We start from the raw sequence: 13,629 nt of genomic DNA on the forward strand, positions 1-13,629 counted from the left end.
GTGTTTACATTTTTTGTTTGTAAGGGGGAAAAAAAAAATAAGTACAATGGTGATTGTAATGTAAAAATGGAAGACCAATATTTGTTTTGTTGTTGACTGATTGTGTACCTTGTGCAAGAAAAACACAACTTGGATAAAACGGTATTAGTACGTCGGCTTTCACTTCAATCGCTAACTACCAATGCAAGTCTTTATCTACTACCTAGACGCTTGAAAAACGGTATGCTACGTAGGGTAACCGTATTTACGCATGAAGTAGGCCTTACATCCCACAAAAAGAACACTTGCTCAATAGACAGCTGAAAAGAGGCAAAGTATACACTGTTTGAGTGAGCGGAGCAGGCCACTTGTTCGCTGTCAAGACAATAATAGGCGCAGCCTTTGCTCGGTTGGAAATAATTGGAAAAAGCAAACCTAAAGCTATTTCTACGGTACTAAAAACACATCATCTTTAAAAATGCCATATAAAAGGATAAAGATACTGAGAAAATGATTCCCGAGGCTCGAGGCGAAGATAGTTGAAAATGGTATTTAAACTGCAAATAAACTCACCTCTAAGCCTGGTTCATCCAGGATGTTCTTTTCGTTCTGCATCCGCTGCATCGTCCCTGTAGAACTGGGGTCCATTATCAGTACGTTCTGACTACAGGGTCTGGCGAACTGACAGTCACTCTTTCTGGAGTCAGTCGTCCTGCACACCTCGTAATTGTACACGTGCTGTAGAGTTCCTGTCCCCAAAGTGTCTGCGTAACGCGGTGGATAATACGGAATAACCGGGAGGTTGGAATGATAGAGGATGCGAGACTGTCTCCATCTGTATATTTTCACTGATATAATAACCACCAAACATGTAATAAACAGAAATGAGACTACAGCCAAAGCCAAGACTAAGTAAAAAGTCAGATTGTCATTGTACTCCTTCTCATGCGTAAAATCAGTGAACTCCGAGAGCACTTCAGGGAAACTGTCCGCCACCGCCACGTTAACATTGACTGTAGCTGAACGCGCGGGCTGCCCGTTGTCCTCCACTACAACAGTGAGCCTTTGTTTCACGACATCTTTATCATTGACTTGTCGTATAGTTCTTATTTCTCCATTCTGTAATCCCACTTCAAACAGCGCCCTGTCTGTCGCTTTCTGCAGTTTGTACGAGAGCCAGGCATTCTGTCCAGAGTCCACATCAACAGCCACCACTTTAGTAACAAGATAGCCCACATCTGCTGAACGAGGCACCATTTCAGCCACCAGAGAGCTGCTAGTCTGGACAGGGTACAGAACCTGAGGCGCGTTGTCGTTCTGATCTTGTACGTAAATGAGAACAGTAGTATTACTACTAAGAGGTGGGGAGCCTCCATCTTGCGCTTTGATTAGTATTTTGAACTCTTTAACCTGCTCATAGTCAAGTGAACGCACTGAGTGAATGACACCTTTCTCTGAGTTAATTGAAAAGTAGGTGGACATTGGGTTTCCGTTTAGCTCACTGTCAATTAGATAATAAGAGATGCGTGAGTTTTGGCCCCTGTCCGGATCCGTTGCTTGGATCGCAAGCACAGAAACGCCGGGAGAATTGTTTTCCACGACGTGCGTGCTATACACGTTTTGACTAAAGGCCGGTGCGTTGTCATTAACATCAGTGATGTCTAAAACGACAGTGTTCATGCTTGATAACGGCGGCAAACCTTCATCAGTGGCAGTGAGGGTGATGTTGTAGCGAGAAACCTTCTCTCGGTCTAAGCTCTTCTCAGTTACCAACGTGTAGTAGTTTCTAAGAGAGGTCTTTATCTTAAATGGGAGCTTTTCGTCGATTCTTAAACGCACCTGTCCATTTTGCCCAGCATCTACATCCTGGACACTTATCAATGCCACAACTGTGCCAGGAATACTATCCTCTGGGATTTTACCAGAAAATGATGTCATGGTTATGATCGGACTATTGTCATTAACGTCTAGAATCTCAATGACTAGCTTACTCGCGCCCGTTAGACCCCACGGATCTTTAGCTTGAAGGTTAATTTCGTAATTCTGAACAGTTTCGTAATCTAGGTCACCAGTGATCTTTATCTCCCCAGTATGTGGATCTATATGGAACAAAGGTGGTGTACCCTCCTCCATATGCGTAAATGAATACGTCACATTTCCATTATACCCTTGGTCTGCATCGATGGCACTTACTTGGGCTACAACTGTGCTTCGCAACGCGTTTTCTACAACAGTGACTTTGTACAAAGACTCTGTGAACACAGGCGCATTGTCATTTGCATCCAGAACAGTGATATGTATCTTAACGTTTCCAGACCTCTGTGGGTCCCCGCCATCGACTGCGGTTAATATCAGGGAGTGTTCGCTCTGTTTTTCACGGTCAAGTCCCGACTGCAACACCATTTCTGCGTATTTACTTCCATCAGCTCTACTGTGTTGCTTGAGCACAAAATGATCGGTTGGTTTAACTGTGTAGCTTTGCAGTGAGTTCATACCCACGTCAGGGTCAGCGGCTCCGTCTAATAAGAAAACAGTCCCTATTGGCGAAGACTCCCCAATTTCCAGATGAATGTCCTTTTTTGAAAACACAGGTGCGTTGTCGTTTATGTCTTCAATTTCGATGGTAATCGAATATAATTCAAGTGGGCTTTCAAGAATCATTTCCAAACTGAAGCTACACGGAGATTTCTGACCGCATAATTTCTCCCTGTCAATCCTTTCCTTAACAACCAGATGTCCTTTGTTCTGATTCAACTCTACATACTGGTTATTGCCGTCTATAACTAACCGCGCCCGGCCTGAAATCAGCCTCTTCACGTCCAAACCCAGGTCTTTCGCCACATCTCCGACAAACAAGCCCTTTCTCATTTCCTCTGGTACAGAATATCGAATTTGTCCATTCACCGCACTCAGTACGCAGACAAGCAAAATGGAGACTCGCACTTGCCATCTCAAACCCCAGACTGCGCTATTCAAAGCCTCCCCAGCGCTCATCCTCCAAAAAATATCCACAACGTTACCCAAAACTGGGAAAAATATAATACAATCCAAAACTCACATAGAATGGAAAAGCCAATTTTAGAGATCTATTTTGCTCAAGAAGATATTGTTGTACTCCGTTAAAACTGCTTCGATGGTTCTGTGCACAATGATCCTTCCTTGGTCTTGTCACTGACGCATAGTTGCCTTGTAGCAGCAGTCATATGCGCCCGAGCCGAGATGGGTCTCTTGGACAACAGCACCACTCAGAGTGAGTGTGCAGAACGACATCATAGGCCTATTAACCCTCTATTGAAACGATTAACCAATGAACGATTACCCCACCAAAATGTTGTCTCATACATCATGAAACAGAACGTCTCGAGTCAAGGGAGCAGCACCTCAGGGTTATGATCAGAAGTGAGTGCTGTCTCAAAACCTAGGTACACAGAGCCCTGAATGTGTGTAACGGGACACCAATGGGAGCTATCAGATGACATTTCTGTTACCAACACATTTCAAACATTTGACATTGACTTGTTGGGAGTAAAACAGCAGCTTATGAAGTCATTTGTCAAGTGGGTTAGAGATTGGATATCACTGTGCCATGACATGGTAATGCTGGTTTGATAGTAAATAACCACCACAGGAGGGCAATAAACAGCCATAGTATAGACTACTGATGTATATTACACTGACACTATGTACACTGACTGAGTGGACAAAATGTTAGGAACAGACTGACCAGGTGAAAGCTACGATCCCTAATGATGGATTGTGACATTGACTGTGTGTGCCATTCAGGGGGTCTCTCTCTCTCTCTCTCTCTCTCTCTCTCTCTCTCTCTCTCTCTCTCTCTCTCTCTCTCTCTCTCTCTCTCTCTCCTCTCTCTCTCTCTCTCTCTCTCTCTCTCTCTCCTCTCTCTCTCTCTCTCTCTCTCTCTCTCTCTCCTCTCTCCTCTCTCTCTCTCTCTCTCTCTCTCTCTCTCTCTCTCTCTCTCTCTCTCTCTCTCTCTCTCTCTCTCTCTCTCTCTCTCTCTCTCTCTCTCTCTCTCTCTCTCTCCTCTCTCTCTCTCTCTCTCTCTCTCTCTCTCTCTCTCTCTCTCTCTCTCTCTCTCTCTCTCTCTCTCTCTCTCTCTCTCTCTCTCTCTCCTCTCTCTCTCTCTCTCTCTCTCTCTCTCTCTCTCTTCTCTCTCCCTCTCTCTCTCTCTCTCTGATTCATATGATTCATGATCCAATCTGATAAGTCCAGTGACCTACATCTGAGATGGGAGAACAATCATTTGGCAGAAAGAGGGCCAGTTCAACACTCCACTATTGACATAGAAATCACACTAACACTGCCTTCTAATCTCAAAGCTACCACAGAGATTTGTGTGTATCCACAAGGTTGATCACCTTAATGTGTGTTTAGCTACTCTTCCTGGGTCCACATAAAACATGACATAATGCAGAACATTAACAGACAAGTACAGCACAAGGACAGAACTACATGTATTTAAAATAAGAATACACGCTTTCCTACATTTATGCCTTCATAATCATGTGACTCATAGACGCTACTGAATGCAAGTTTCATTAGGTAAAATGCAACATTCATGAACATGCCTAAATAACCAGGCCTTGAAATATTGAGCCTTGTTACAGTCTACCGCCCATGAAGGGTTGGGTGAGGTATAGTGTAATGGGTTGCAGGATTTGGACCTGCTCATAAAATGAACAAGGTTTTTTACAAGATTATACAGAAACCCAGCCTAAAACCCCAAACAGCAAGCAATGCAGATGTAGAAGCACGGTGGCTAGGAAAAACTCCCTAGAAAGGCAGGAGCCTAGGAAGAAACCTAAAGAGGAACCAGGCTCTGAGGGGTGGCTGTGCCGGATGGAGATGATAAGAGTACATGGCCATTAAGGCCAGATCGTTCTTCTAAGACGTTCAAACGTTCATAGATGACCAGCAGGGTCAAACAGACGTGAACGCAGCAACCTCGAATCATGTGGAGTTTCCTCCCGCTAAAGTTTCAACTTAATGGTTTCCACCTCTGCAATGGGTCGTACATTTCCACCTTCATTCCCCGAAACCACATTCACACCCAGCAGCATCTACCAGTCACACACATACACACATCTGCACATACTTCGGGATCAACTCAAGGACAGAACTACATTTAGGAGGGTGTGCTTTTAGTAGGTCACACAGGTGGACCCCCTGTCTGTCAGCACTGAAACAGCGGACTGCACCAGTCCTGCTGTGCTCTGCTGTGGCACAGAGCAAGGCATTAGCAGGCTATGTAGCCGCAAACCACAACACTCCCCACATTACGACTGTGTATTATTCAGTTGGCGGCTCCACATCAGGAGGCAGCAGGATAAATGTTAACGGCAGATGAAAGTAGGTCTAGAACTGCACTGAAACAAGAACACTGTTTGTAAGACAACCACCGGAGCTGTTCATTGGCGGTGGTGCTGTTATATACGTAAAAGACAAGTTCTCGGCGGCCATTTTGACGTCTGTTACCAAATCTGTCTTTGAAAACATCTCTGCGCACCCTTGAATCGTGTTGTCTCCTGTTGTTGAAGACCCCATCTGCTATTGCTGGCTCTGTGGATTGTATTTTTCAATTATTATCACAGTATGTCAAATCTGAATTTGTGCTTATGGGTGACCTGAACCTAGACTGGTTGACATCCAAGTCTGATCAACTCAACAGTCTACGTAACACCGAAAATCTTACTCAGATTGTTAACAGTGTAACCCGGTTGAATATAAAGTGTCCTCTGAAATCCCCTTTGATTGATTTTAACCAACACTCCTCATCATTTTAATGCGTGCGTTGTTTTTGCAAATGATATACGTGATCACTGTGCTGTTGCCTGTATAAGGGATGGTAGATTTTCTAAACTACCTCCATGTATACCCATGAAAAGAAACTGGAAGCAGTTTGAAATTCAGGGATTTTTTTTACATAATGTTTTTAACATTGCCCTTTAATAGAGTTGAATTCATCCCTGATGTTGAATTTGCCTATTCTTACTTCCACAAAGTATTCCAGGATGTATGCTACAAGAATGCCCCTTTCAAACGATAAAGAATGAAGTTCAGAGACAACCCTTGGTTCTCAGAGGAACTAGCTGATGTCCTAATGAAACAAACTGCTATGTGGGCTGAAGCAAGAGGGTCTGATTCAGCTTATGATTAGATGGCTTTTAAACACGAATCGGAATCAGGGTGTGGCTATGACCTGAAAACTGAAAGCGGAACACTACCTAAAATCGACTTCTGATCATCTGAATAATCTTTGTACATTTTGGCAATTATTGAAAGTGCAACAAAAGACGCACAGCTTCCTTGCTGGACTCACGTGGTAACTGAGAGAACCTCTATTCTGAACTCTTTTAAATCAGCATTTTCTCGATGCAGGCAGATTATTTAATAGGGTTTAAAGGTCAAACTGATCCCCCGTGAAATTACCTGACACTCCTGAGCACTTCTTCTCCAGGTTCTCGTCCTCACCTTCTCTGTATCAGAGGTGCATAGAGCCATGAAAGCAATTTATGTTAAAAAAAATAAGATATATATATATATCCCCTGGCCCTGATGATCTAGCCAACCTGTAACATGCATCTTCAACCTCACCCAAGAATGTAAAGTCATCCCCAAGTTGTGGAAAACAGCATTTGTCCTAACTCTTTTTGAAAGGAGGTGATCCCACACTACTGAGCAACTATTGGCCCATATCTAAATGTTCAGCTTTGGCAAAAGTATTGGAGTCCCTAGTCAATAAGCAGCTTAAGGCCTACCACCAGGAAAACAATATATTGAGTGGTATGCAATCAGCTTTCAGGTCAAGCCACAACACTGTTACAGCAACGCTGATGGTTTTGGACGATATTCACTGTGCCCTGGATAAGAAGTTGCATTGTGCATCTGTGTTCATAGACTTGTCAAAGGCATTCGACGCTGTGGACCATACTGTCTTGCAGATGACACTGTTCTCTCCTCGAGCGGCGGCAGTTTGACTTTGGCTTTTGTAAAAGCTCAACATAGCTTTTACCGTCATTCAACAGAATCTGTACGAGTTGAAGCTTGTTTCCGAATTCCTCAAAAACAAAATGCCTGGTATTTTACAACGCTAACAAAATGATGTCATTTATATGCAGACCCCAAGCACTACCCTGAAGGCACTTGATTCCGTGTATCATGCAGCTCTTAGGTTTATTACCAACCAAAAGCGTCTGACACACCACTGTGATCTCTAAAGTGCTGTTGGCTGGTCTTCGTTGACTCTACGTAGGCTTAAACGTTGGTCTACTAAGATCTATTAGGCCATTTTGGGAAAACTGCAGATCTATCTCTGTTCTTCTTTGATAAGGTCTTAAAAAGAAATAGCAGTCACGGTCTCACTCTTACTGACATTTAACGGTTCCTAAAATCAGATCATGGCAAAAAAAGTGTTTTTGCTTCTCTGCTCCGTGGTCTTGGAATTCTCTCCAGACCAGCTGGAAACGCCAGGGTCTTGTTTAAAAGTTTGGTTGACTCACATGTTACTGAGGAATGTGATTGTCATCAGGACTTGATGCAGTGGTACATACGATCGATTTAAAAAAAATCCAAAACGCTTGTATGTTTCTGTAATTGTATTGTATGTATTCACATCAAAATGTAGTTCATGGTGTGTCTATGTCTGTAAGTTGTTATCGTTCCCCCTGCTGCAGTCTTGGCTGGGCCAGGTCTCTCTTGAAAAAACAGATTTTATCTCAGTGAGACTAACCTGGATAATTGAAGGTTAAATAAAATGACTTTCCTTGCTTTGTTTTGAGCACAAAGCCACTTAGAAATAGTTTAGATTCACGTGCGGTTCTTTCTTTGGAGATATACAAAGCAAGACACAATGTAGTCGCTGTTTTGAAGGCAGGCAAGTGGAGAGAGAAAAGACATGGGCAAAAGAGAGAGAAAAGACATGGGCGAGAGAGAGAGAGAAAAGACATGGGCGAGAGAGAGAGAGAGCGAGAGAGAGAGAAGTCATGCAGAGGAACAGCTCCTGACTTGTTATAACTTTTTGGTTGTTAAGAGCGAGATTGACACGATTCAATTAGCAAAAAATGTATAGGTAATCAAATTGTACAACTGAAGATCAACACAGGAGGAAAAGATTGAGAGAGAGTGAGTTAAAAGACCAATCTTCATCGTGGTAGCTAGCCAAATTCAAATCGGTCAGCTAGCTTACCGTCTAGATCTAACTGTTTACTGGTGGTAACTATAGCAACATGGCCACTGAGGCAGCGCTAGCAGCGTTAGCAGCGACAGAAACTGAGAGACTTTCCCCACTTTTTTTTGAATACCCAGCAGAAATCAAATCAGAGAAAGGAAGAATCAATTTTAAACACAGAATTCTGAGGGAGAACCCAGAAACTTTGTTTGCCGACTGCTCACAAAACAGGACTGTTACAAACCTGTTATTTTACACAGACCACACTACTGCCTGGCATGCAGCTGTAACCAGGCATTTCAGCTATACCACGAAAAAAGGCATCTGCAAGGGAAGGCAAATCCACATTTTTGAGGACAGCGATAAGGACCAGGAAAACAGGTTTCTGACGGTAAATATGTATCAGAACGGCACTGTCATGGTCCAGGGCAGTGAGGCTGCACTCAGCTCTGTTGTGCAGGACTTCCCCACCCTAACGAAGACAGCGGAAAGCAACAAAGAAAAGGACAGTACCCCAACCTCTCCCCTCACCTCAGGCACCCCAACAGCAGGACCATCCTCCCCCCTGCCTGCCTACAACCACCAGAGCCAAGACCACACTACCATCAGCCTGTTGAGAGACAGGCTGGCTGTGATAGAGGTATGGGTTACTGAGCTGAAGGAGCAGCCCCTCAGCTACACCACCACCAGCCCAGACACAGAGCTTCTACAGGACCAGATCAACCAGTGCAGGACCCAGCTGAAGAACTCTGTCCAGGAGCTGAGAGAGAGCCTTACCACAGCGCTTGAGGAGGTAAAGGCCACCATGAGGAGAGAGCTGGTGCAGGTAAAGGAGGAGATGGCAAAGGAGTTGTCTGGCATCAAGAGGGTGCTGCAGCACAGAGAGCAGACTGTAGAGACTCCTAGAGAGAAGCTGCAGCCCCCCACCACCCCTAACAACCCCACCACCCCTAACACCCCCACTGACCCACCTTTACCCACAACCCCCCCCCCCCATACCGACAACACTTTACCCACACCCCCAGTCAACAAAAAGGCTCACATGGAAACACCTACTACAGAGAGAAGCTCTCTGGCCCCCCCTGACACACCCCCACACGCCCCTCCATGTACACAGGCCCTGTGTACTCCAGCCCCAGACCGTAAACGCACTAATCTGGTAAAACCCGCTGAGGTGGCCATCCTCATTGACTCAAATGGGAAATTCCTCCAAGAAGATAAACTCTTCCCACAACACAAGGTGCGCAAAATATGGTGCCCAAAAACACCGGATGCACTACACATCCTGTCCCAGCCTGACTTTGGCACACCAGGCCACATTATTATTCACACCGGCACCAACAACCTGCGAGAGGAGCAGGAGAGAGTAGGCAGCCTGGTCAAAAGAGTAGCAGAGAGGGCCTCTGAGCGGTTCCCCAACTCCCACATCACCATCTCCACTCTGCTGCCCCGCAAAGACTTTCATCCCCGTACCATTCAGAAAGTCAACGCTGACATCACCAGAGGGTGTGGCCTACTCCCGAACGTACACGTTGCTCACCACCAAACAATCACCCCAGAGCATCTGCACGACCACTCCCATCTGAGGAAACAGACATTAGGGATGTTTACCAAGTCTCTAAAGGACGTGGCACTTGGTAGACAAACACCCCATGCCGTATTGGACAGAGGACCACTCAGAGACCCCTACCAGACCACTGCACCAACAAGGAGCCCCAGCCCCCTTCAACGCCACACCAGACCCAGCGCACCCCACAGGCCCCACCCACCACCAGACCATCACCACTTCCATCGGCTTAGCCAGACCGGACCGGGCCCAGCCTACTACCCCGCATCAGACCACCACCCCTACCAGACCAGAGAGGAAGCCCCACAGCCCAGACCTGGCCCCCCTCCACTCCACAGGGCCCAACAGCAGGACCAGCGCAGCTACGCAGAGGTCGTCAGAGGACAGGAGAACCCTGTAGGATTAAGTGAGATTAAACAGCTCCTCCAATACTTCTGCACTAAACTGCACTAAACACACACGGACGCATGCACACACACACACACACACACCTATTGTACTAAAATGTACTTGTTCAATAAATAGGAATGTTTATATATATATATATAACAGAAAGAATGTTAGCTGTTATCCTGTTTATCTCGCTCTTAACAACTTAATAGTTAGTAGTCACTGTATTTCTGACTGCTATTCTTTCTTTTGTAACATGAAATCGCTATCAGTTAGCATGTGGAACATTCAGGGCCTAAACTCATCAACCTTTGGACTGAAGAGTTTAGCACTGGAGTTCAACAAAAACCTTAAAGATGTTGATGTCATCATTCTGCAGGAGACATGGTGTAAGGCTGACATTGTCACTCACTGTCCCACAGGCTACAGAGGTAATTGTGCCGTCACAGAAACACAGCTCTGTCAATAGAAGCAGAGACTCTGGAGGACTGATCATTTGGTACAAATCCGAAATACAACATCTAATTGACCCCCTCAAAATGGGCAAATATCACATTTGGTTAAAACTGAAAAAATAACTTGTAATGACAGAAAAAGATGTGTTCCTTTGCGCAATTTATATCCCCCCCTCAGAATCCCCATATTACTCAGAGAAGATCTTCCCCACCCTTGAGGAAGAGACGTGCCATTTCCAGGCCCAGGGAAATGTGCTCATCTGTGGGGACACAAATGCGCGCACAGGAACACTACCTGATCTAACGAGCACACGAGGGGACAGCCTTATTACAGGCCATACTGTTTCTAACTGCCTTAATCTCCCCCATAGAAACAACAGTGACAGCACCGTCAACAAAAACGGAAGGGATCTGTTGCAGCTCTGTAGAAGCCTGGGTCTGTACTTTGTCAATGGTAGGTTACAGGGGGACTCTTTGGGGAGATTCACCTACTGCTCACCTCTTGGCCACAGTACAGTAGACTATATGATCACAGACATTGACCCTTTCTCTCTCAGCTCATTCACTGTCAAGCCACTAACACCTCTGTCTGATCACAGCTAAATTACGTTGTTCCTCAAAAGAATAGACATGGAAACAACCACACATTCACAGCCCAGTAAGCTGTACAACATCAGAAATTCATACAGATGGGCCCAAAACAGCACAGAAGAATACCAGAAAGCAACCTGGAACCAAAATATCCAAACACTCTTAGATAACTTTCTGGATACCACATTCACTCACAGTAAAGAAGGCATCAATCTAGCAGTACAAAACATCAACTACATATTCAGGCAAACGGCAAAAGAAGCACAATTGAAATTGATAAAAAACAAAACAAAAAAGATCACAGATGACAACTGGTTTGATGCAGATTGTAAAATTAGAAGGAAAAAAATTAGAACACTATCCAACCAAAAGCACAGAGACCCAAATAATGGTGAATTACGCCTTCATTACTGTGAGACTTTAAAACTCTATAAACGTACACTCAGAACCAAAAAAGCACAGTACAACAGAAAGCAGCTGACGCTAATTGAGGAGTCCATAAACACAAACAAATTCTGGCAAAATTGGAAAAAATAAAAAAATCTAAACAAGAGGAATTAGCGATACAAAATGGTGACATATGGACAACTCATTTTAAAACACTCTACAACACCGTTCAAATTGACACAAACGCAGAACAACGCCAAATTCATGAGAAGTTGAATGGATTAGAAAAAGCTATAAAGGACAACCAAAATCCACTGGACTCCCCAATTACTGACCAGGAGCTCTATAAGAAACTTCAGGCTCTCAAATTTAAAAAGGCATGCGGACCTGATGGCATCCTAAATGAGATGCTCAAACTCACTAGTGCAAAATTTCAATTGGCTATATTAAAACTGTTTCATTTGATCCTGAGTGTAGGTTATTTCCCTGACATCTGGAATCAAGGACTCATAACCCCAATCTTTAAAAACGGAGACAAATTTGACCCTAACAATTACAGAGGCATTTGTGTGAACAGTAACCTGGGGAAGGTTTTCTGTAGTATTATCAATGTAAGAGTTCTAAACTTCCTTAATAAGCACAATGTCTTGAGTAAAAGCCAAATTGGATTTATACCAAAACATCGCACGACCGATCATATTTACACCCTACACACCCTGATAGGTAAACATGTCCACCAAAATAATACCAAAATATACGCTTGCTTTATCGACTTCCAAAAAGCATTTGATTCTATTTGGCATACAGGACTGTTCTACAAAGTTATTGAAAGTGGTGTAGGGGGTAAAACATATGACATAATTAAATCAATGTATACTGGCAATACGTGCAGCATTAAAATTGGCAAGAAAAGAACAGAATTCTTTAACCAGGGGCGGGGCCTTCGTCCGGGTTGTAATCTGAGCCCTGCACTCTTCAATATTTACATCAACGAATTGGCCACTATTCTAGAAAAATCCTCAGCCCCTGGTGTTAGTCTCCATAATTCAGAGGTTAAATGCCTACTCTTCGCAGATGACCTATGCCTGTTGTCACCCACAGCACATGGCCTACAGCAGAGCCTGGATCTGCTAGAGCAGTACTGCCAGACCTGGGCCCTGGCAGTAAACCCCAAAAAGACTAAAATAATGATTTTCCAGAAAAGATCCAGATCTCAGGGAATTAGACCAAAGTTCTCAATTGGTACAAAATATATAGAGTACTGCACACACTACAATTACTTAGGTTTAAAAATAAGCTCAACTGGACACCTTAATGAGGCAGTGAATGAACTGAGAGAGAAAGCACGCAGGGCATTCTACGCAATTAAAAAGCAAATTCAAATTGAAATACCTATTAAAATTTGGCTAAAACTAATTGAATATGTCATTGAACCAATTGCACTTTATGGCAGCGAGGTGTGGGGTCCACTTGCAAAACAAGATTTCATCAAATGGGACAAACATCCCATTGAAACCCTGCATGCAGAGTTCTGTAAGATTCTCCTACATGTCCAGAGGAAAACTACAAACAATGCATGCAGGGCAGAATTAGGCAAATATCCACTAATAATAAAAACTGGAAAAAAAGCAATTAAGTTTTGGAAACATCTAAAATACAGTGACCCCCTCTCATATCATACCAAGCCCTGCAATACCAAGAGCTGAGCAAAGAAAAGAGTCCCCTCATCCAGCTGGTCCTGGGGCTGAGTTCACAAACCTGTTCTACTAACACACTGAAGCCTCAGGACCAGAACATCCAATCAATCAGAATAAACCAAATTACAACACAGTCAAAACAAAACTACATTGCTTATTGGGAAACACAAGCACAAGCACAGAGCAAAATGCAGTGCTATCTGGCCTTAAATCGACAGTACACCGTGGCTAAATATTTGACCATGGTTACTGATCAAAACCTTAGAAAAACCTTGACAAAGTACAGGCTCAGTGAGCACAGCCTTGCCATTGAGAAGGGTAGACACAGGAAAACCTGGCTCCCTGTAGAGGAAAGGCTGTGCAACCACTGCACAATAG

General features: G+C 44.1%; 1 protein-coding gene across 4 annotated transcripts in view; it reads right to left on the minus strand.

The window, feature by feature from the left end:
• Positions 1 to 13,629, minus strand: part of LOC129857957 (protocadherin gamma-C5-like) — a 193,666-nt gene that overhangs the window by 154,975 nt on the left and 25,062 nt on the right. Inside the window, exon 1 of one of the 4 annotated variants that reach the window (XM_055926739.1) lies at positions 553 to 3,179. The exons of the other annotated variants lie outside the window; for them this stretch is intronic. Coding sequence (XP_055782714.1) covers positions 553 to 2,973 — 2,421 coding nt within the window. The 5' untranslated portion in view covers positions 2,974 to 3,179. Of the gene's footprint in view, positions 1 to 552; positions 3,180 to 13,629 lie in introns of those variants that run through there. 4 annotated transcript variants of the gene reach the window in all.

Source organism: Salvelinus fontinalis, chromosome 6 (genome assembly GCF_029448725.1).
Source record: "Salvelinus fontinalis isolate EN_2023a chromosome 6, ASM2944872v1, whole genome shotgun sequence".
Lineage (NCBI taxonomy): Eukaryota > Metazoa > Chordata > Actinopteri > Salmoniformes > Salmonidae > Salvelinus > Salvelinus fontinalis.